This window comes from Venturia canescens, chromosome 3, assembly GCF_019457755.1.
Source record: "Venturia canescens isolate UGA chromosome 3, ASM1945775v1, whole genome shotgun sequence".
Taxonomy (NCBI): domain Eukaryota; kingdom Metazoa; phylum Arthropoda; class Insecta; order Hymenoptera; family Ichneumonidae; genus Venturia; species Venturia canescens.
The window spans coordinates 25382207-25408171 of NC_057423.1; the positions used below are offsets into that span (position 1 = coordinate 25382207).

Below are 25965 nucleotides of genomic sequence, written 5' to 3' on the forward strand. Positions count from 1 at the left end.
GTTTACCGGATAGAACATTCATCATATTTGAAGGCGAAAAATGCCATGGAGGAAAACAAAGTAAGAAACGTCTTACTTCTTCGTGTAAATTCTTCAACGTGTAAACATGACTGGTAAGGCCAAACTTCCTCTTTTCATCATCGTAATACTAAAGCTTGAATGACAAAGATATTATTTAAAGATTAGTTGAAAAAAGTTAATAAAGAAATGAAGATAAAACGAAAAAATGTGCTTTTCATTAACAACTGTGCTGCTCATCCGATTTACAAGCACTTGAAAACGTAAAATTCATGTTTTTACTTGCCAATATCACCAGTAAACTGCAACCTTAAGACCAAGGTATTATACACACATTCGCAGAGAACTCGCAGAGAGAAAGATAGTACACGATAAGTGACGTTACCATTAAAAACTGCTTAACCCTTTTCGGACCAAAACGCCACTTTCATACACCGTTGTTTAGCGGCCTATAACTCATACTATTCGCGTCTGAAAAAAATCGGGAAGTACATATTTTTGTAGTTTGAAATGTGCCCTTTCGAATGGTGTATATTAAATTTTTCCAAAAAAAATTTTATTATGAAAAAAAGCCGTTTAACGCTAAAAAAACACCAATTTTTCGCACCTTTTTTTTTTAAATCGAATTTTGAGCAGGTTCCTGGTCTGCAATGGTCCTGGAACCTCTGTAACCGATGGAATAAATGTCTGAACTAAAATGAAGTCGATTTGAACCCTTATTGGGTTCAAAATGGCGCCTAGACCGTAAAATTTTCACGAAAACGTTCATGAATTTTTTATGGAAAAATAATGCACTTTTTCGAAAAGTTGTCGAAAACAAAAAGTTCTTAAAATCACTCAAAAAATGCACCCGATTTTTTTCAAAATATTTTGAGAATTTTTTTCATTTTGAGAATGGTCAGTTTTGCCAAAATTTAAAAAAATGCTCAAAAAATTCTGAAAAAATTAGAGTACATTTTTTAAGCGATGTCAAAAACTTTCTATTCTTGACAATTTTCCAAAAAAGTGCATTATTTTCAAGAAAAAAAATACCAAAGCTCTGATAGCACTTTGAGCTTTGGTATTTTTTTTGAACCCAATAAGGGTTCAAATCGACTTTAAAACCCCCATTCATTTTAGTTCAGACATTTATTCCATCGGTTACAGAGGTTCCAGGACCATTGCAGACCAGGAACCTGCTCAAAATTCGATTTAAAAAAAAAGGTGCGAAAAATTGGTGTTTTTTTAGCGTTAAACGGCTTTTTTTCATAATAAACATTTTTTTGGAAAAATTTAATATACACCATTCGAAAGGGCACATTTCAAACTACAAAAATATGTACTTCCCGATTTTTTTCAGACGCGAATAGTATGAGTTATAGGCCGCTAAACAACGGTGTATGAAAGTGGCGTTTTGGTCCGAAAAGGGTTAAAGAAAATTGGATTTTCCATCTGTACAAATAAACAAGATTTTCTGCCAGAGGAAAATGAGGTTGAAGTTGGACCTAGCAACGAAGAATGGGCCAAGCTTGTAACTTACAAAATTACTCGTAATAGGTTAACGCCAACCTTTGAAAACTATGTACAGATTAATAACGACGTGGTTACCGTCGTTGTATGATGATTACTACACTGATGATGATATCGTTCAGAATTGTATGAGCACGTGTACTGACGGAAATAACAGCAGAAATGAAAGTAAAGCCGAACGATCACAGATTTTTATACAGAATACCGAAGTAGAGAACAATCAAAAGAAGCAAGACGCTTTAAATGCACTAAGGACGGTCCACAGGTTCTTTGAATACTCCACGGTAGTTGTTAAAATGATATTTGATAAAATTTATGAACTGGAAAAACATAAAAAATGTGAAAACAGAAACGCAGAAGGAATTAACAGATCTTTTTCAGTTGTAACGCTATTTCCCAGAATTAGCGACAAATGAAATTACTTCTCGCATTACTGGGCGCCAAACGAGGATTTTTCCTCAACAAAATTTTTATTGAGGTAACGAATGAAATAATTTCGAGAATTGCCCCGACCAGAAGGGTTTCAATATTATCGATAGAGGGGCGTGATCTTTCTAGAGGAAGGGGATAACGTGGAAAATGCGATATCTGGGATTACAAAGTACGATTTATTAAAGTAAAGAATTAGAAGTTTAACAATTTCAAGGTTAGATTATTCTTAAAATAGTGGTTCCGGTCGATATAAAATTTCGGTATCACTATTCGTTTCTGTCAAATATTCGCTCTCGGTTATATTCTTTAACAATAATTATCCGTAAATTAATGATAACGAAAAGAAGGCTTGGCCTACACAAATCATGATAAACATTCTCGTTGATCAAACAATGCTTAATCTGATGCTTAAAGCTACGAAATGCTTAATCTAAGACTCTCATCTAATCCTAAGTTCGGATGTAAATTTCAATTTTACGAATTCCTCTCGGCAATTCTATTAATTGCACAACGATCATTAATATACGATTGATGGAAGAATAATTCAAAAGGACGATAGAATTGAATTCGCTCGTGCGACAAAGTTACCAATCGATATCGTTCAGTGATCCGATATTTCACCAATTTACAAAATATTTACGCGCAAAATAAAACGAAACGAGACTCAAGTATGAACGAGACAACGGCTCACCGCAATGGTTTCAATCATTTTAACTCGGGCCAAGATCCTCGGAATTATAATTTGACTTCGAGGCGTTGGCTTCTCGAAGGTAAAATTTGAGGCTCAAGAGAACACATCCTTCCTCGTTGTGGTTCGGATTTCGAGTAACGAGATCGATTCTAATTTTCTGTAACGCGGTTTCTTGGGACTTAACCCTCCATCCTTAGCCTCCTAGTTTGATCGGGATATTAACGGGTTCTTTGAGAACCTTAGCAAATAATTCGTCCTTATAATAATCAAATTGTCGACGTTCAAGAATCTTCGCCGTTGACGTTGGATCTCGGTGAATTGACGGATAGCCTTCTACATTCGAACTGCCCAATTTTTCTGCTATCGATTCTTCTTCAGAGTTTCGTCGCTCGCTCATAAAATGTTTAAATATGAAACCAAAAAAAATAAAAATAAAATTAACAATAATGATTACGTTATCGCATGAAACTTTTTGAGAGGAGTATTTGTTCAAATATTTATTCGAGAGGAATTCAGAAAAGGTCGAAAAATGCATTCCCCGAGCCATCTCTATTGAATTATACATTTTCCAGTGGCGAGCAAAATTGTCACGTCACAGAGTAAATGTTTGTGTAAGATTTTTTTTTCAAGCATCTATGTCACATCCTAATGAATAATACCTATACAATAAACATGGATGTCTATCACTACATATTTGATGTATTTTTCGTAAATCTCTATAAGTGAGAAAGGCTACTCCTGTACCTCTATGAGCTAGAAACTTGGGTTGGTGAGAAACCTCCATATGCAAAAAAAAAGATCCCGGTCCATTGAACTCTCGCTTATTCAGGTTTGACTGTAATTTCAAAATATCCTTACGTCAGTCACTATTGTAGTTAGGTTAAATAATCGGAAAAATATGTAAAAACGGGCGGAAGTCATTCGAAGCCTGATTTTTTCCAATCTATTCGATAAATTAACGAAATAAATATGCTCATGTTACAGCGCATGCGCATAAAGACAGTTCTTGGGGAATTCGCGAACGGATTATTTTTGTCCATTTAAATTTTAAATATTTAAATCTTGTTGCTGAATCGAGAGACTCGACAGAGTCTCGGAACAAGTACATTGACAGCCCTGTCGTCGGGTGGCCTAAGGCTCGCTAAAGATTTATTATCTCTGAATAAAACGACTCACGGTGGTAGGAGTAAAATTGACATGTCATTCTCTTGAATTACGAAGCTCAGAAGATGTTTTATAAACAGAGAATTGTTTTGGACACTAATTTTTAAACTCCCTTTCAAGTAAGCCTCTAAAACCAACACGATCGGTAGCGCAATTGTTCAGAAAAAACTATGCAAGGATGAAAATTAAGTTTTAAGGTTATTATAGTACCATGAACCGCCGCATGGACTCGCTCTGATTCCTCATAGGGTGTTTTCCAAAATATATTTAGAAAAACGTGAAAAAGTTGAAATACACCCCTCAAAAACATTTTGAACCGATGTCCCGTCTCCTAATTTTATGCTGACTGTGTATCAGCTAAATGAATTTAAAAAGTTTCCAAGTTACGTGCAGCACTAAAAATTATGTTATCAATTTGAGGCCTACTACTTTTTAGCGATTCGGAATATTATTTCCTCCGACGACATAAAACCCACTGACAAAAGAAGACAATAATAGACTCTTCAATGTATGAAGCTAGGTATGTGGGCAGATCCATTACTTTTAGACCACAGCTTGTGTGCTTGGGTCAGCGATCTGGTTTGAAGACTCGTATGAAGCGGCATTTTTCTTCTTCATTCTTCCACTTTTGAAAAAAAAAATAATTTTCCACTCCAAACGAAAAACCGGGTGAATTAATACCTTCTTCTTAAATTACGATTTTTACATAGTTTTCCGTTTTTTGGGAATGCTGATGCAGCGATAATTATTCAAGTGAAAGGTTTTACAACGGCTCAAATTTTTCATCCAGGTATATTTTATCAGTGCATATACGAATATTTATACATTACCACATTTTTTTTTATACTTAACTTCTCAGAGCTACTTGGTTTCTGAAAATTCGTTGTTTTCAAACAGCTGGGAATTTTGTCTGCCTCAATGAAATGGTTAAAAATTTCCAGAGAACATTTTGCGCTTTCGGGCTTAACGTCCTTAATTCATCGGCGGAAAAAATTTGTCACGTCAGCAAAATGCGTATATTCACTCCCATGGCGTGTGATTGCACACACCCTACGTTTTTTTATGTTTTTATTTCAACATGATGCAAAGTTCGAGTAAAATTGTTACGTTAATTCCAAATGTCATTGATAATGCTATAAACTCGAAAAAAATACGGGAAACTTGTTGTACGTCCTTCGAACAACAACCCTTTTTATTCGTCGATTCGTGGTAATGAAGGGAAGGAAAAAAGAATGAGTAACTCCACATCCGATTTTCACGAGGATTGTTGCCACTCGGTAGCAGCGGCCATTCCGTCCGACCGAACGCCGGACTCAGCCGACTCCCCTCCCCAGCGCTTGTAGCCCCTACTTACCGCTCGGCGGACCGCGCATGCTCCACGGCGGGTGGGGGAACCCGAGCGCTGCTCACCTCTGCGAGACCGTACCAACGGATTTACTCAAGTCTGAACCTCGAAGCCGTGCAGGCTAACAGGCTCCTGACCACCCAGTCGTGACGCTGTGCGAGCGAAACGACCTCCCTCCCGGTAGCACCCGCCGTGCACGCTGGTGGCTGCCCGAAAATATTACTCTGTTGCGCTGCAACATTTTTTGCGTTTTTCCTATACAGTTTTTTTCTCGTTAAAGCGCTCGGGACCCTCCAGCCCGCTCAATTCCCTGTCGGGCAGACACGGAAAGACTCGAGCCTCTTAGATTGTAAGAAAGCATAGTTGGTAGTACCCTCATGGTAGCATATTAGTTAGGAAACCCGTATTTTAAGTATCTGACCGCTTGCACTGCCAGGTCTTAGTTTAATTCCGTTTACGTTACTTTCTGTATTTTTCCGCTTCATCTTTTTTTTCTTTTTTCTGTTTTTTTGGTTTTCCCTCTCTGGGTTTGGGCCTAGGGTGGCCAGTATTGTTTCTTTTGGCTTATTTCGCGCATTCCCTACGAATTGCATTGTTTTATTCTTTTCTTTGATAATTCGAAAAGCACGGTATCACCGCTCGCTGTATTTATTTTTATTTTTTTGCCCCCCTTATCAAGAGACTCGGTAGAGTCTCGGGACAAGTACATTGACAGCCCTGTCGTCTGCTGGCCCGAGGCTCTCGCCGAGACTATACTTTCTCTGAATAAAACGATTCGCGGTGGTGGGGGTAAAATTGGCATGTGATTTTCTTTAATTGCGAAGCTTATGAGTTATGTACGACTTTGAAAATTGAACTTTCAGCTAATTGAGAAATTCTCTATCGAATGAGCCCAAAATCAGCATTATTTGTGGCGTAATTGCTGAGAAAAAACTTTGCACGGGCTCAAGATTATGCAAAAGTTACCAACACATTCAAAAATTTGTGTGTCTGTATATTATATTATAACACCATCAAAGGCACTTTGATGCTATCGAGTTTCTGATTGGTTGGATCTGACGACATCCATTTTTAGACGTTGTGATTGGTTGTTGAAATTAGTTGTTGATGATTGGAAATCTGACGTCAACTTCATAACGTAGCACACGGCGCAGCACAGCTGGTAACAGCAGTCATAAATTCGATCGATATACATATATATATGTACAAACCATGTGTCAGTTTTTGATCGCATGAACAGAGTTTCGACATTACGAAGTGCGTGCGGGATAAATAAAAAAATAATTTTCGTCATCTAAAGAAGTGCATATTACTATTTATTTTGTTAAAATTTGTGATATATTAAACCGGTATCAAAGCGGCCGCGTAAATGTAGTCTGTGATGTGTGTGTGAAAAAGAATATAAAAAATGCGCGATGCATATGTCAACGAAACTTTTCAAGATTTCATTATTTCGTTCGATTGGAAATAAGTGTTGACTGAAATAATCCTTCAATTAAACCAGATTACGAGAAATATTGTCCAGTGCGAATATATCGTCACTGGCGTGGTTATATATCATGTGTAAATAGGTTATACATACGAATAAATAGAACAAAAACACACGGAATTGTTAGAATGATATTAGAAACTTTACTTGAATAAATGTTTTCTAATTTATTTCTTGTGTCATCATTATTTTTAAACATCCCCATATTTTGCTTGATATTCAGTTTGGCTCTGCCCTCTCCGATCCTTGTTTTCACCCCATCAGTTTTGCAGCGGATCGATACATATTATTAATTCGTTCCCTAATATGTGTCCTATGATTTTCTACTCCTTCTTCATGATGATTGTGGTAACATGATTCGAGAGGTTTGTAACCATAATCTTGAATTGCACATTTTGTAAATCAGATTTTCAAAAAAATTTCTGGTCTTGGTATACTGGGTAGTCATTCTTTTCCCATTAGGTCTGTCGAGTGATAAATTTGAAAACTTGTTCCAGAAAGCCTTTGGATGCTTTTTTTGCTGATGATATGAAAAGTCGTATCTTCGGAATGCGGTGTGCAAACACAAATTTTGATAACAAAACTTATGGAATGACATGTATGTTGAGTATTTCCACTTTGCAAACTACAAATATGGAATTATTATAAAAAAAATTCATTCGGATAAGTCTACAGTTGCTCAGTTTTGGATGTGATCAAATATAATGCCTACCAACATCCCCAGAAACTTACAGAATTTCTGAATGCAATATGCGGTATGTCATTTTCATGCAACATCATGACTTTTGACAACTTTTCATTATAATGCTGTAGATTCGGATCATTGAAATACAGCGAAAATCTGCAAACTATACAATTTATATACTGTGCCATTCATTTTACATTTTGACTCTAACCGTAACATATATATGAAGTAAAAAATTGATTATAAAAGTCTTCAGTTGCTCATTTATGGATAGATTTGAAATTGCTGTCTTCAAAGCTCATTGCGCAGATACATTGAACCGCAGCAGATACCTGCGAACTCTGAAATTTCTGTGGTATAAGTATATGTGCTAAGTATCACCCCCTATCTTTGATTATGGTAATATGTAATGGAACTTTGTTCAGCAAGTTTTAAAGTGTTTCTTTTCAAATAGTATTGAAGTTTGTATTACTGCAGTATGGAGCGAATACCTTCAAACTTTCATATTTTTGTGTCGCAGCATGTGTGCCAATTATTTAAATTTTTTACTCCAACCGTAACATGTAATTTCAAAAATTCATCACAAAAGTTTTCAGCTTTACTAATTATCTTAATTTTCCTTTTTCTAAATTCTATGCTAAATTTCTGAATTTCCTAATTTATTTCTAAATTATCCTGAAATGAAATTGTTTTCCTCCACAAGCAATGCAGGTACCTTAAACGTCTTTGAATTCCGTTGCTCTGTTGAATCAAGTACGCTCAGTTTTTTTTACTTCTTTGAATTCTGACATAATAAATGTTTCCGGGTGCCTTTTTTCTGCAACGATCAAACTGTAGATAATTGGATCTCCACGGCCACTTGCAAACTTTGGAAATATATTTCATCGGGGGCATGTTTTGGATGACACGAAAATATCTAGATTCAGAATGCAAAAACGACATTTAACAATGGCCAATTCTGTTGGATTCGTTGTGTCTTGAATTTGATATATCTTTCCTCTTTTCCTTTCTTTTTTTTAACGCTATAAGCCGGAAATCATATCTCAGCCCGCAATTCCAATGGACAAAACATATTAGAAGACAAGGAGAAAAATCACCAAAGTCCAAGAACAAACCTCTATCGAAATATTTCCAGTGCAATTTTGACGAAATTTAGGTCTTTTTTCGTGGAAACCAACGTTACCATCCATAAAAAAAACTTTAAAAAAATTTTCTTTTTAAATTGTCAAAAAAATTATTTTATTAAAAAAAATACAGAACAATTCGAAAAAATTTCACAAATCTTGAAAAAACATTATATTAAAACAAAAACTAATCTGTATCTATTTTTTAAAGTGTCCAAAGAATCAAATAACAAGTAAAAAATATAATACCGAAAAATCGCTCTTGAAATCATTTTGGAAACCGATGCCTCATTCTTCTTATTTGATTCGAACAGCTAAATCAATTGAAAAAAATTCCATCTAATTTACGTGCAGCATTAAAATTTATTATATCAATTCGAGGTCAAGTATTTTCTAATGAATTGAATAAAGTTACCACTTGAGTTACGTGCAGCACTAAAATTTATGATATCAATCGAAGGACAAGTAATTTATGAGTAACTCCAAATTTCAACATTATGGAATTGTTCTAAAAAGCTTTTAAATCCAAAAAAATCACATGCAAGCTAGTCATTTTTTACTCTATGGTGGGAGAGACTTATAAGAAAATCGATTCTTTTCAGACTTTCAGGAGCTTCTGATATTATTCACAATATTCGACGTCGATTGGATCGATACAAATTATGTTTAAATATGAGTTAAAAGTACTTGTCCTTGGACTCCAAGCACAGGTCTGTCCTTGGATTCTGGCGATTTTTTCCCTTGTACTCTAATATGTTTTGTCGATTAGGAACCCGAGAGCATAGAGCAATGCGTTTTGCTCGCCGAGATATGATTTTTGGCTTGTAACATTTGTTTCGTTGAATAAAGACCGATTTTTCATGAAACTTGATGCGAAATATTATCGCCATGGGTCTATCCTTAGACTTTGGCGATTTTTCCCAAATCTCCATACCAAGAAAGAAGAGAAGTAGAGACTTCTTTAATAGAACAGATTTTTTTTTATCTCTTTTCTCCAAAATTCAAATGAAAGATAGATAAAATCCAATGCACAACAAATCCAACAGAATTGACCATTTTTAAATGTCGCTTTTGCATTCTGCATCTTGAGATTTTCGTGTCATCCAAAACGTGCCCCTGATCAAAAATATTTTCAAAGTTTGCAAGTGGCCGCAGAGGTCCAATTGTCTACAGTTTGACAGTTACCGAAAAAAAAACTTCTAACATTTATTATGCCAGAATTCAACAGAGCAACAGAATTCAAAGAGGTTTACGGTACCTGCATTGATTTTGAAGGAAAGCAATTTTAGGACAATTTAGAAATGAATTTAGAAATTTAAAAACTCAGTATAGAATTTAGAAAAAGGAAAATTTAGGAATTTAGATAATCTGAAGACTTTTGTGGTGAATTTTCCAAATTATATGTTACGGTTGGAGTAAATAATTTGAATGATTAGCACACATGCCGCGACACAGCAGAAAGTTTGGAGGTATTCGCTTCATAGCAGTAATACAAACTTCAATACTATTTGAAAATAAAGACTTTAAATCTTGCTGAACCAAGATCCATTACATATTACCATAATCAAAGATAGGGGGTGATACTTAGCACACATATTTATGCATAGAAATTTCAGAGTTCGCAGGGATCTGCTGCGATTCAATGTATCTACGCAATGAGTTTTGAAGACAGCAATTTCAAATGTATTCATAAATGAGCAACTGAAGACTTTTGTAATGAATTTTTCACTTCGTATTTATGTTACAGAGAGAGTCAAAAAGTAAAATGAATGGCATAGTATATAAATTGTATAGTTTGTAGATCTTTGCTGTATTTCAATGATCCGAATCTACAGCATTATAATGAAAAGTTGTCAAAATTCATGATGTCACATTAAAATGACATAGCGCACATTGCATTCACAACTTCTGTATATTTCCATGGATGTTGGCAGGCATTATATTTGATCGTATCCAAAACTGAGCAATTGTAGACTTATCATAATGAATCTTTTCACTAATAATTCCACATTTGCAATTTGCAAAGTGGGAATACTCAACATACATGTCACTTTATAAGTTCTATTGTCAAAATTTGTGTTTGCCCACTGCATTTCGAAGATACGACTTCATCATCAGAAAAAAAAGCATCCAAAGGCCTTCTGGAACAAGTTTCCAAATCTATCATTCGACAGACCAAGTAGAAAAAGAATAACCATACATATACCAAGACCAGAAATTAAAAAAAAAATATGATTTACAAAATGTGCAATTAAAGATCATGGCTCGAAATCTCTCGAATCATGTTACCTCAATCAGCATGAAGAAGTAGTAGAAAATCAGAGGATACATCTCAGGCAACGAATTAATAATATGTATCGATCCGCTGCAAACCGATGGGGTGAAAACAAGGATCGGAGAGGGCAGAGCCAAACTTAATATCAAGCAAAATATAGGAATGTTTAAAAATAATGATGACACAAGAAATAAATTAGAAAACATTTATTCAATTAAAATTTCTAACATCATTCTAACAGTTCCGTGGGTTTTTCTTTTATTAATTCGTATATATAACCTATTTACACATGATATATAACCACGCAACTGACGATATATTTACAATGGACAATATTTCCCGCATTCTGGTTTAATTGAAGGATCATTTCAGCTGACACTTATTTCCAATCGAACGAAATAATGAAATCTTGAAAAGTTTCGTTGACATATGCATCGCGCATTTTTTTATATTCTTTTTCACCCATACAGATCACACTACATTTCCGCGGCCGTTTTGATACCGGTTTAGAATATCACAAATTTTAACAAAATAAATAGTAATATGCACTTCGTTAGATGACGAAAATTATTTTTATTTATCCCGCACGCACTTCGTAATGTCGAAACTCTGTTTATCCGATCAAAAACTGACACATTGTTTGTACATATATTGAAACGGCACTCCCTTCTCATTTCACACAAAATCTCATTTGAACCCCGCGCCGCGCGAGCTCCCTCTGAGCCGCCCGACGCGACTCTCCGTGGCTCGGCGTGAAGGCTATCGCCTTATGGAAATCGACTCTCTTCTTTCACAATTATATTTCTTTTATGTTCCAACACTTCAATTAACATAAATTTGATAAAAGGTTAGGTTTGATTTAATAGAACAAATTAAAAGTTCACTCGAAAAGACAATAAAGAGAGTTCAGGTAAAACTTGTCCAGAAAACTCCAATTGCGTGCTGGCTCCAACGGAAATGACCAGTCACGAGCGAGCACTTGGTTCTAGGGGAAATAATGGTGCGAAATGATCATAATTTATAAATTAAACGTTCACTAAAGAAAAACTTGTTTTATTTAAACTTGAAGATGCAAAATACAATTTTTGTTCGCTTAAAGCAGTTAATTTTACACAAAGACTATTAGTTTCACAAAAGCGAGGGAAATCAACTTCAAATTTGTCCAACCACAGCTCGAGCGGGAATCGGAGATCCAATCCCCGAATTTAGAGATCGAACTCTGGTTGGAGATTATTTTTCTAAGCGAATCAAAGTTCAAGTTATTTTTAAACAGAATTATTATCATTATTCCTTTGTTCAAACGAGTATAAAAGGCCGTGCGGAGTAACCACTTCAGCTCATTCTTGAATCAGCTCTCGCTTTAGTACAGAGATAGTGGCTCTGGAAACAAGCTCCAACAAACCAACCAACCCAAATACTCCAAATTTCACGCCAAGAGGGAGGGGACTGTGCGACTCCGTGCAGGCCAAAGATTCGAGGGTGAAATTCATTTCCGATCACGCCGAGAGGGAGGGGACTGTGCGATTCCGTGCAGTCCAAAGATTCGAGGGTAATAACCTATCCTTTCCTTATTGAGAGGGAGGGGACCCTGCGATTCCGTGGGGTCTGAAGATTCTTGGCATAGGACCATTTTCAAAAAATTTCCCTTTTTTATTTTGTTGGAATAAGCATTAATCATTTATTTTGAAAGCATAAGCTTCCACTATTCTCTTAGAAGCGAGGGCTGTTTCCAACATCCAAATTACTTTAGATGTTTGATTAAAATAAAAATTAATTTAATAGACAAGAAAAATTTAATCAATCTCAGTTGATTTTTATCGAGCTAATCCACAAATATCATTTAAAATTGTATAGAAGCAGAAATTCAATCGGATTGATTAAATTTGAGAAATAGGAATTAATTTTTGAGCACACAGATTAGAATTTATAAGAATTAGCAAGAGAGAGCAGAAATAGAAAACTGGACAAGTTTCTTAACGTAAGAGAGCGATACCACGCATAAATTAGACAAGTTTATTGAATTTAGGCAGATATTTTCACTTACACCATAAAACACCAACGATTTGCACCGCATTCATATTTGTTCAACAAAATTATTTTGAATAAACACGATTGTTATATTTTCAAACATAAATTCTTAATCTCTCGTTCATTTCATGCCTGCTCCTAAATTTTTAGTAGCTCGAAAACACGCGTAGCGGGTCACGTCTAAAAGCGTACCGTTACAATATATATCGATCGAATTTATGACTGCTGTTACCGTGCTACGTTTTTTTAATGTCTGCTGTGCTGCCGTGTGCTACATTCTGAAGTTGACGTCAGATTTCCAATCATCAACAACCAATTTCAACAACCAATCACAATGTCTAAAAATGGATGTCGTCAGATCCAACGAATCAGAAACTCGAGAGCATCAAAGTGCCTTTGATGGTGTTTATAAATACAAACGCATAAATTCTTGAATGTGTTGATAATTTTTGCATAATCTTGAGCCCGTGCGAAGTTTTTTCTCAGCAATTACACCACCGATCATGCTGATTTAGGACGGAATCGAAAGAGAATTACTCAATTGGCTTAAACTTCAATTTTCAAGTTGCTAAACGGCTCCTGAGCTTCGTAATTCAATATAATCACGTGCCAATTTTGCCCCCACCACCGCGAATCATTTTATTCAGAGAAAATATAGTCTCGGCGAGAGCCTCGGGCCAGCAGACGACAGGGCTGTCAATGTACTTGTCCCTAGACTCTACCGAGTCTCTTGATCATTTTTAGTTGTATCAAATGTAAATAGAAAATATTATGTAAGAATGAGCTGTTTCGCCCAATGATAAATAAAAATAATTTTAATAAAAATAAAAACTTACTGGCTAAGTTTTTCTCAATTTCGTTTTTTCGCAGTCTTTGCAGAATAACCTCTTTTTTATGTCGTTGAAGTTTTTCATCGTTCTCGTACATTGTTTCGATATCTCCGATATAACCAACTCGTCCATCTTTCCTTTGATTAAGTAAGAATTCTTTTCCCTTCTCATCAACCATGTCCATCACATTTCCATGGCCAATATCGAATAAGTTATTAAGTCCACGGGAAAAAGCTTCCTCTTTTTGTTCGTTGAAAAACTTCCCGGAATTTTCTTGCAATTTTGGCCACTTCTCATACAAATCTGTCAATTTTTTCACAACGCGATGCGATTGTTGTGTCGGTAGACGGGCTTTTTCCCAAAATATAATCACTTTTTTTATTGCCAACATCGCTCTTTCTACCAGCGTTAATTTTAATTCGCGAAGGTTGAAAAAAGCACCTTTAAAACTTGTTTTTGAGAAGGTAACTTGTTCCCATAAATTTGAGTGTCAATGTCACCAATCAAAAAAATGTTCAACCAAAAAATGTTCGACATTGTACATTTCACAATAATGTACGAACTCACGGAAATTGCATAACACCACGAAACTATCAAAAGTGCAATAAATATCTGTGTATTAAATCATTACGGAAAAACGATAATTGAATGTATAAACTCGCGAACATACGCTCGAAACAGAAAACGTCGTGCTCTGGCACGCAGCGTCTCGTTCAAAACAGAGGCGTTACGCGGTGTTATCCTCAGGCTGACCGGTTGCTTATTCTTTTTAACAAGTCACTGCATTCGGTCGATTAATTTGTCCAGTTGAGCCTGCTCCAGAGAAAACCAGTCCTCCTGCAACTGTCGCCAGAGATCTTCGACAGATGTTGGACAGCTTATCCGTATTCTCCGGTCAAGCTCTTCCCAAAGAAGCTCAATCGGGTTTAGATCTGGTGATTGCGGTAGCCACACTATATTTACGATCACCTTTTTCGCTTCTTTGTTTTCTAAATATCCTCTACAGAGCGAGAACTATGCTTCGGATCATTGTCTTGTTGCATGATAAACCCGGAACCAATTGTTCCAAGTCCCGAAGGAATGGCATGGCGAACCAGAATATTTTTATACACTTCCTTTCTCATGATACCCTCAATTTTTACTAAATCTCCGGTACCATGGCCGGAAAAGCATCCCCACACCATAACGGACCCATCGTCGACGGCTTCCGAAAATTACGAATTTTGATTCGTCTGTCCAGAGAATGTTTTTCCATTGTTCATTTGTTCACTTTTTATGTTCCAGGGCCAACTGGTATCTTTTTTTTGTTTATTGGACGCAACAAGAGCTTTTTCGTAGCGACGCAACCTCGAAGCCCAGCACTCATGAGGCGACGTTTCGTGGTCGTTGACGATATCGGAGTTTCTCTAGTCTCGTTTATTTTTGCTCGGATTTCAGGAACTGTTAATCGGTGATTCCTTTTACTTGTAACAACAAGATATGCTTGTCACTTTGGGCCAACCCAAGCGACAACGATTTACGTAGCTATCGAGCTTTTTAAATCTTGCGATGGTCGTATCGACTCCTTTATATGATACCTTAATTACTGTGGCAATTTTGCTATATGATAATCCTTCTTCACGTAAAGCAATAATAGCACCGCGTTTGTGTACTGGAATTTCTTTTTTCTGTGTCATTTTTTGAATTTAAATAAAAGTTTTTTGGAAAATTTTCTGAAAAACTATTACTCACGTACCACGTGTTCGCGTTCGAAACGATTGCACCACCAGCCGCTTTGTAGACGATGTTTCTTACATTCTACGAAAATTGCAAAATGTAAACAAAGACAAAGAGCGAAAAGAAACAAAACCTTGAGATAGTTTTTTTTTAATTTGTCAGATAACTTTCTTTTAAAATTCGTAAAATGGCACAAAAATAAGAGATTCCGGTACATAAACGAAGCATTATTATTGCTCAACGTGATAAAAATTGTCGTATCAAAAAATTTCCACAGCAATTAAAGTGAGATACAAAGAATTGTATATAAACATCGCAAGATTCAAAAAGTTCGGTAGCTACGTTAATCATCGTCACTCGAGCTGGCCCAAAGTGACAACGTACTCGAGAAATAAACATCTCGTTGTAACGAGCACAAAAAGTCAGCGCTCAACAAGTCCTGAAACCTGAGCAAAAATTAACGGCACGAGAAAACTCTTATATCACTGATGGACGTGAAACGTCGCCCTTGTTGCGTCCTGTGAATAAAAAAAGATACCGGTAGCCCCTGAAATATAACACGCGGACGATTGATAAGTAGAAAAACATGCTCTGGACGGACGGTTCGTAATTTTTGGAAGCCATCGACAAGTATTGGAAGAAGAAACACCTTACCTAGGAAAGATTGGCACCACAGCGCTCATTGCCTCACTAATTTGGGGTAAAAAACGATAGTTGAGAAAGATTGTAAATAGAATTGGAAATAATTTTGGTGTATTTATAGTTCATAAGTACAACTTTTTCCCCTATTGTTTAGACAATTTTTCGGGTTTCAATTTTTTGTCTGGTAATTCCATACTTTTGGTCGGCAGTGTATATATCAACAAACACTCGCGAATCGATTGCGATAGGAGTCAACTACCCACATTATTTTCACAAAACTAACATAACACATTTTTTTTATAGTCATATGAGAACTTTGAATCGAATTCATACATCTCGCACTGTTTCTCCGAAATTTTATTATTCAGATGGCTGTTGTTATTCGTTTGCTCATACCATCAAAACTACCGATCGTAATGGTTTTCGGCTCATTCGATAAGGATCTTGAAAATTACTGTCCAAACCAATTTTCGTCTCTCGAAACATCTCCTGAGCTCCGTAATTCTGGAAAATGACATGTTAATTTTACCCCCACCACCGTAAATCGGTTTATGCCGAAATAATATAGTCTCGGCGAGCCTCGAGCCAGCAGATGACAGGACTGTCTCGAGACTCTACCGAGTCTCTGGATATATATATACACTCTCGTTCAAAAGTTTGGGTTCACTGGTCGAAATTTTTACCCATACTAAAAGTTCGATAACTCGGTCAAAAATCAATGGAATTGAATTTAATAAACGTCATTTTGAAGGACATAGATTGAGCTTCAATTTTCCGCTTCTTAAATTTATGTACGATTTTTCTTTTTGTAGATGGCATTTTCTTCTTTAGAATAGCGTCGTTTTTCGACAATCTTTTAAATCGGCTGCCAATGTAGTAGACATTTTTTCGCTACTTTTCTCTATGACAGCTTTGAAGGGAATAGAAAAAACTTAATTTTTGTTTTTTACAAAATATCGTACGATTTTTTTCGCACGGTTATCTTAATTTCGGCAAAAAATGAGGGGTTTCAGAAATTGTGGCGTATTTCGGAAACTTTGAGGATTTCGAGGAAATGTCAGGAAGGTAAAAAGTTGTGTCGGTTTATAATGAACTTGTTCTAATTATTTCAGATTTCATTTTTGAAATTTTTTTTTATCTTTATGGTCAGGTCTCGAATGGCAGTAACTCGAGAAATACGGGGTTTGGGATAAAATTTTAAGAAGGAAGAAAATTTCAATTTGTAATTTTGAACTCACTGACATTTTTTCTGTTACCTCATTTAGACCTGTTTCTCATCGAAAATGTCGCCCTTGGCTTTGAGGACTACGTTGACGTGTCATGATATTCGCTCGATTAATTTGTTAATTATGGCTTGGTTCAAATTCGCCTAAGCGTCTTCAAGTTTTCGCCACAAATCGCTGGCAGAAGAAGGGCAGGGGTTGTTCTAACTTTCCGATCAAGCTCCTTCCATAGAAGCACGATCGGATTCAAATTAGAAGATTGTGATGGCCAAGCCGTATTAATGATTGCTCCATTTTTTCCGAGAGCACGTTCTTCCGACGTAAATTCGTCATTGAAAATTGAAAAATAAAAATTTGGGTTCTTCCGTCGACAGTATAATCCCCCACTGACCCACTGTTCATCCATGATGTTATAGCGCCCATTAGTATCGTTTTTTTTTTAAATTATTATTAACTAGACGCAGTAGCGGTTTTTTACAACAACGTACTGCTGGTGTCAACTAAATTTACCAAGCCATAATTAATAAATTAATCGAGCGAATGTCATGACTAGTCAATGCAATCCTCAAAGTCAAAGGCGACTTTTTTGATGAGAAACAAGTGTAAATAAGATAAGAGACTAAAAGAATAATGTTTTCTATCGAAATGATATATGGGGATTGCGTTGAAATCTAAAAAAAGTACCTAGCTTGTTTTGAAAAAATCGACAAAAAATTTGAAAAAATGTCAGTGAGTTCAAAATTACAAATTGAAATTTTCTTCCTTCTTAAAATTTTATCCCAAACCCCGGATTTCTCGAGTTACTGTCAGTTGAGACCTGACCAAAAAGATAAAAAAAAATTTCAAAAACGAAATCAGAAATAATTAGAACAAATTTATTATAAAGCGACAACTTTTTACCTTCTTGACATTTCTTCGAAATCCTCAAAGTTTTCGAAATACGCCACAACTTCTAAAACTCCTCATTTTTTGCTGAAATCAAGAGACTCGGTAGAGTCTCGGGACAAGTATATTGACAGCCCTGTCGTCTGTTGGCCCGAGGCTCTCGCCGAGACTATATTATCTCTGAATAAAACGATTCGCGGTGGTGGGGGTAAAATCGACATGTCATTTTCTTGAATTGCGAAGCTCAGGAGTTATGTCGCAATTTGAAAATTGAACTTTCAGCTAATTAAGAAATTCTCTTTCTATTGCGCCCAAAATCAGCATGATCGGTGGCGTAATTGCTGAGAAAAAACTTTGCACGGGCTCAAGATTATGCAAAAAGTACCAACACATTTACGCAGCTGACGTATCCGTATATGGGTTCAGACCGATACATACAAGGGCTTCTTGATGCCCATCATAACCAATCACCGGTGAGAATCTATCCGTCTCGACCAATCGCCGATGAGAAAGTTTCTGATAGTCCTCAATGTTTTCTTGTATACCGTCTGTTATGTTATTATAAAGTGATTGCGATCGTAGCCCCGTGGATCAACGGTGCAAGATTTGCAAATTTCGTTTAAATAAATAAAACATTATTGGAAATAGCAGTGGATATAATCAATTTTATTTTTTTCATAAAAGAAGTTTCAATAAGTTTCGAGCCCAATTCACGACAATAATATCTATAATAAATAAAACCTCAAAAGTGGATTAATTGATCTCATACAGTGTACTGAGAGTGAGTAAAATATTGAGAAGTGAAAACGTGAATAATGTGTGTCGTGAAAATTAAGAATTATCTGTTCTACTTCGATATCGTAATATATACATAGATAGCAAATTTGCGAGATTTCGCGTCATGTTGACGTTTGAGGTTATGACCGCCGGAGTGCTGTTGCGTGCAGAGTGTAGAAAAATAAAAGTGGTTATTGAAAAGTGGAAGGAATCGATATTATTAATGACGTGACTAATTAGTGTTGAATAATAATAATAATAACAATGAGAAAAAAAACGTTCGTTCATTATAACCTCTAAAACGTTCTTTCCAAACAGAAATTCTATGTTGTGTAATTACATTAAAGAAAGAGGTGGATGGTTGTGTGTAAACGAATTCAAATAAATTTTAAAAAACTTTGGTCAAGTAATTCAATGTATTGTTGTCATAATTTCTTTCATTTAGTTTGGCTGTGTTCACCGGTCCCTTTTTTCCACCTCCTTAGCTTACAGTGTATTGTCATACCAATTTCTATTTGTTCTCCAGACAATACGAGAGATATTCATATTTCTATTTTTTTTATATTAATTTCAACAAGATAATTTGAAATATTTATAACAAAAAGCCTTCATGATTGCTTGTTCATACACCCAAGTTTTGAAAAATCTTTGAGCCATGTAAATGCATAGATATATTCACTTGAGTTGTTACATGATAAATTTGGAAATTTATTTCAATAAGTCATTGGGTGCTTAATTTTCATGATATCAAAATTTGTATCTTCGAAATGCAATGAACACCTCTAAAGTTCGACAAAGTGATGAAGCGACATGTATATTGAATATTTCCAGACCATGTTTGCGATTGGCATTGTGGGTTGAAAAATTCATGTCTGTAAGTCTACACCTGATCATTTTTGGATGTGATCAAATATTTTGTCTGCGGATAACCATGGAGACATACAAAATTACAGCATTTTGCTTGCTTCAACATGCATCGTATCTGTCACTTTTTTTTTGAATGTGTCATAATAAGTTTCAAAAATGTGGTTCATGTAATTTTGAAGTGTTTTTCCCTATAGCACCAAAGTCTGTATAACTGGTACGTAGCAAGTACCTATGAACTTTGATATTTCTGTGAAATAGCAGGTATGCCAATCTTTTAGCTTTTTGGTTCCGACTGGAATATATTAACGAAGATATTCATTACTAAAGTCTTCACCTACTTATTTCTGAATAGATCTGAAATTACTGTCTTCAGAAACTAATGCACAGATACATGAAACAATTTTGATTTCTGTTCTCTTTCAATTGCGCTGTCTTTTTTCTTTTTAACTATGGCTCTGCTCTTTCCGATCCTTGTTTTGACTCCATCGGTTTGCAGCGGATCGATGCATATTATTAATTGGTTGCCTAATATGTGTCCTATGACTTTCTACTATTTCTTCATGCTGATTGTGGTAACGTGATTCAAGAGGTTTCCAATTATGATCATCAATCGCACATTTTGTACAACAGATTCTCAAAACAGTTTCTGGTCTTGATATAAGTGTAGTTATTCTTTTTCCACCTGGTCTGTCGAGTAATAAATTTTGAAACTTGTTCCAAAAAGTCTTTGGATGCTTTTTTTGCTGATAATATGAATATTTGAATCTTCGGAATGCGGTAGGCAAACACAAATATTGACAACAATACTTATGAAATGACGTGTATGTTGAGTATTCCTATTCTGTAAACTGCAAATGTGGAATTATTGGTGAAAACATTCATTACGATAAGTGTACAGTTGCTCAGTTTTCGATGCGATTAAGTATAATACCTGCCAACATCATGGAAACCTACAGAATTTCTGAATGTTATGTGCGCTATGTGATTTTAATGTAACATCATGACTTCTAACAACTTTCCACTCTAATACTATAGATTTGGATCATTGAAATACAGCAAAAATCTGCAAACTATAAAATTTATATACTGTGCCATTCATTTTATTTTTTGACTCGCACCGTAACACAAATATGAAGTGAAAAATTCATTACAAAAGTCTTCAGTTGCTCATTTATGGATTTTCTGTGGATAAGTATATGTGCTAAGTATCACCCCCTATCTTTATGGTAATATGTAATGGAACTTTGTTCAGCAAGTTTTAAAGTATTTCTTTTCAAATAGTATTAAAGTTTGTATTACTGCGGTATGGAGCGAATACCTTCAAACTTTGATATTTTTGTGTCGCAGCATGTGTGCCAATTATTTAAATTTTTTACTCCAACCGTAACATGTAATTTCAAAAATTCATCACAAAAGTTTTCAGCTTTACTAATTATCTTAATTTTCCTTTTTCTAAATTCTATGCTAAATTTCTGAATTTCCTAATTTATTTCTAAATTATCCTGAAATGAAATTGTTTTCCTCCACAAGCAATGCAGGTACCTTAAACGTCTTTGAATTCCGTTGCTCTGTTGAATCAAGTACGCTCAGTTTTTTTTACTTCTTTGAATTCTGACATAATAAATGTTTCCGGGTGCCTTTTTTCTGCAACTATCAAACTGTAGATAATTGGATCTCCGCGGCCACTTGCAAACTTTGGAAATATATTTCATCGGGGGCATGTTTTGGATGACACGAAAATGTCTAGATTCAGAATGCAAAAACGACATTTAAAAATGGCCAATTCTGTTGTATTCGTTGTGTCTTGAATTTGATCTATCTTTTCTCTTTTCCTTTCTTTTCACTAACGTTATAAGCCGGAAATCATATCTCAGCCCGCAACACGCATTGCTACATGCTCTTGAGTTTCCAATGGACAAAACATATTAGAAGACAAGGAGAAAAATCACCAAAGTCCAAGAACAAACCTCTATCGAAATATTTCCAGTTCAAATTTGACGAAATTTAGGTCTTTTTTCGTGGAAACCAACGTTATAAGCCGAAAATCATATCACGACCTACAACCTGCTTTTCACCGTGCTCTTTGGTTCCTAATTGACAAAACATATTAGAGTACAAGGAAAAAAATCGCCAAAGTCCAAGGAGAGACCTGTGACGAAATATTTTCAGTTCAATTTTTACGAAAAATAGGTCTTTTTTCGTGGAAACCTACGCTATAAGCCGAAAATCATATCCCGGCCTCCAACCCGCTTGCGGCCGTGCTCTTGGGTTCCTAATTGACAAAACATAATAGAGTACAAGGGAAAAAATCGCCGAAGTCCGAGGACAGACCTGTGACGAAATATGTCCAGTACAATTTTGACGAAAAATAGGTCTTTTTTCGTGAAAACCAACGTTATAAGACGAAAATCATAAATAATTCATAGAAATTTAAACTAATATCCTATAGTCAACTGAACATAAATAAGGAACTTTTGAGAAAAAAGACGTGATATCAAACCATAAACTTCCCCTAGGAAAAAAAAGGTTGGGACAAGTACATTGATGATCCCTCGTTTGTTGATAATTCCATCCATGAAAAAAACTTTAAAACAAAATTTTTATAAAAAATGGGCAAAAAAATTATTTTATAAAAAAAATACAGAACAATTCGAAAAAAATTTCACAAATCTTGAAAAAGCATTATCTTTAAAAAAAACTAAACTGTATCTATTTTTTAAAGTGTTAAAAGAACCAAATAACAAGTAAAAAATAAAAACCGAAAAATCGCGCTTGAAATCATTTTGGAAACCGATGCCTCATTCTCCTTATTTGATTCGAAGGGCTAAATCAACTAAAAAAAATTCCATCTAATTTACGTACAGCATTAAAATTTATTATATCAATTCGAGGCCAAGTATTTTCTAATAAATTGAAAAAAGTTACCATTTGAGTTACGTGCAGCACTAAAATTTATGATATCAATCGAAGGACAAGTAATTTATGAGTAACTCCAAATTTCAACATTATGGAACTGTTTTAAGAAGCTTTTAAATCCAAAAAAATCACATGCAAGCTAGTCATTTCTTACTCTATGATGGCAGAGACAATCGATTTTTTTCAGACTTTCAGGAGCTACTGATATTATTCACAATATTCGACGTCGATTGGATCGATAGAAATTATGTTTAAATATGAGTTAAAAGTACTTGTCCGGCCCATCACTTTTCATTTAAATCAAATAAAAATCAATCATAAAAAAACGAAACTGTACGGGAGAATCCGGTTAAAAATTTATTGAAATGCGATTTAGGTTAGTTATGCCGAATGAAATTCGTTCGCTGGAAGAAGTGAGAAGTAAACACTGCCATCATAGCAATACAAACTGGGGAGTTATTTTGGAACCTTCAACATATTTAATGTGCAAAATGTTTTTTATTTATCGATGCACAATAACATCCTTTGTATATTACAGGACAATTTGTTTCCATTCTTATTAAATTAGTGCAATTAAGAGAAAATTACTTGAAGATAACTCTCTAAATTCCCTCTGCATGAATATTTGTACTCCAACAGTTCTAAAAAAGCCCTGATTTTTATTTAAATATAATAAGTTTAATGGAAAGTGATGGGCCGGACAAGTACTTTTAACTCATATTTAAACATAATTTCTATCGATCCAATCGACGTCGAATATTGTGAATAATATCAGTAGCTCCTGAAAGTCTGAAAAAAATCGATTGTCTCTGCCATCATAGAGTAAGAAATGACTAGCTTGCATGTGATTTTTTTGGATTTAAAAGCTTCTTAAAACAGTTCCATAATGTTGAAATTTGGAGTTACTCATAAATTACTTGTCCTTCGATTGATATCATAAATTTTAGTGCTGCACGTAACTCAAATGGTAACTTTTTTCAATTTATTAGAAAATACTTGGCCTCGAATTGATATAATAAATTTTAATGCTGCACGTAAATTAGATGGAATTTTTTTTAGTTGATTTAGCCCTTCGAATCAAATAAAAAGAATGAGGCATCGGTTTCCAAAATGATTTCAAGCGCGATTTTTCGGTTTTTATTTTTTACTTGTTATTTGATTCTTTTAACACTTTAAAAAATAGATACAGTTTAGTTTTTTTTAAAGATAATGCTTTTTCAAGATTTGTGAAATTTTTTTCGAATTGTTCTGTATTTTTTTTATAAAATAATTTTTTTGCCCATTTTTTATAAAAATTTTGTTTTAAAGTTTTTTTCATGGATGGAATTATCAGCAAACGAGGGACCATCAATGTACTTGTCCCAACCTTTTTTTTCCTAGGTTAAGATAACCGAGCGAAAAAAAATGGTACGATATTTTTTAAAAAATAAAAATGAAGCCTTTTCTATTTCCTTCAAAGTTGTCATGGAGAAAAGTAGCGAAAAAAATTTCTACTACATTGGCAGCCAGTTTCCAAAGGCAAAAAATTTGTAGTTGTTGGCTGCTATTCCTTGTGTTTTCCGCTCGGCAGTCTGCTCCGCTTCGGCTCTGTGTTCCTTTGGTGGCTATGGATGGTTAATTGTAGGAATTAAACGGATGTTGGTAAAGAAGGATCCGCCGTAAACAAATTTAAGAATCGGAAAATTGAAACTCAATTTATCTCCTTCAAAATGACGTTTATTAAATTCGATTCCGTTGATTTTTGACCGAGCTATCGAACTTTTAGTGTGGGTAAAAATTTCGACCAGTGAACCCAAACTTTTGAACGGGAGTGTATACTGTGTATACATTTTTGTAAACAAATTTATACGAAATATTATCGAAAGCGAGATTATGAAATGTTCCCTGTCGTAGCTGGAAGTGAATGTCAGATTGGTAAAGGGGCGAGGTCTTGGACGATGACAAAAGTATTCCAGTCTCGAACGATATTTTTCGGAATTACAAAATATAAATTTATTGAAATTGGAATTAATACAAATTTGAGCAATGAAATAATTACGATTTCCGGTAATTTTCAATTACAGTAATGTGAGTATTCTATTCACCAAGTTCGATATTTTGATTACAGTCAGTTTTCTTTCTTATAATTTCAACTGTCAGATTTCAACAAAAATATTTCAGTAAAACTTAACCTACGGACTTCGCGGAACTAGAAAAACGAATTCCTCTCTGCAATTCTTAATTTAGGACATCATAATAAACGATTGATGTTTTATCGTGCGAAACGTATAAAATTATTTTCTCAAATGCGAACGTTACCCCGAAACAATATCGACGGTGTTTTTCAATACGATGTTTTCGAATGATCTCGATTTTCTCTTGGCCGACTGTCGCTCGCTCCCATAAAATAAAATTATCAAAAATAAAATTAATAAACGCTCGCTTTTGACTCGGAAATATCTTCCTCGAGAGGAATTCATCGTCGGTATCCGGCGTTTTCTTTCTCACCGTACCTTTTTGCTTAAAATTTCAAAAGAAGCGAGGTGTTCAAATTTAATTCGTTACAATTCATATTTAACAAGTTATATTTCTAAGAATATGCTTACACTTTTCCGGTCGTTGTTGTATAACTAAAATAATGTATGAATTTTTTTCAAGATTCATCGTGGTAAGAAGAGTATTCTTGCTGATGGGACTACTATATCTGATGAGAAGCATCACGTTCTACGTAACGGTTTTACCGGTTTCCAGCAAGACTTACTTCTGCAGTCCCAAGCTTAATCATACGACCCCTCTGATTATAATAAAAAGGGCACTTCACATAATGTCTGGCTTTGGTTTGTCAATGAATGGAAAACAGACGTATTGCGGTGACGCCATATATAGCGGACACACGGTCATTCTCGTACTTTGTTACCTGATTATTAAAGAATGTGAGTTATATAAATATGATTATTTATTAATCCATTTTTTTTCTATTTGAATACGTTAATTCACCGCAAGGCAAAGAGAATCTTCACTGCTATTTAGGAACACCTCCATTTCAAAAATCGTAATTTTTGTTTATCTGAGAAATTTCCAATTTTAATGTCATAGAAATTACTGGAACTGACCATAATTGAAAGCGTTTAGAAGGAAATACCATAATAACATTTTTTTCTCAGTCAATCTTTCAGGGAATCAAGTTGTTATATGTAAAACCTGGTCAAAACTTTTCAAAAGACGTGCGTAATCAAATAAGTTTGGAAAAATAAACAGTCGATTAAATCCCTTGTAAATAATAATAATAAGCTAGGGAAAAGTCACCATTCACAAATGAAAAAGGAGTGGTCATTTCGGTAAATAGAGTGGGTAAATCTATAGGTGCGCA

The 25965-nt window shown here is 35.0% G+C and overlaps 1 protein-coding gene across 10 annotated transcripts in view; it reads left to right on the plus strand.

The window, feature by feature from the left end:
• Nucleotides 1–25965, plus strand: part of LOC122408608 (phosphatidylcholine:ceramide cholinephosphotransferase 1-like) — a 174426-nt gene that overhangs the window by 124857 nt on the left and 23604 nt on the right. For all 10 annotated transcript variants that reach the window (XM_043415484.1, XM_043415482.1, XM_043415487.1 and 7 more), the window contains one exon: nucleotides 25254–25528. In XM_043415484.1, the coding sequence (XP_043271419.1) occupies nucleotides 25254–25528 (275 nt within the window). The remainder of the gene's footprint in view (nucleotides 1–25253; nucleotides 25529–25965) is intronic.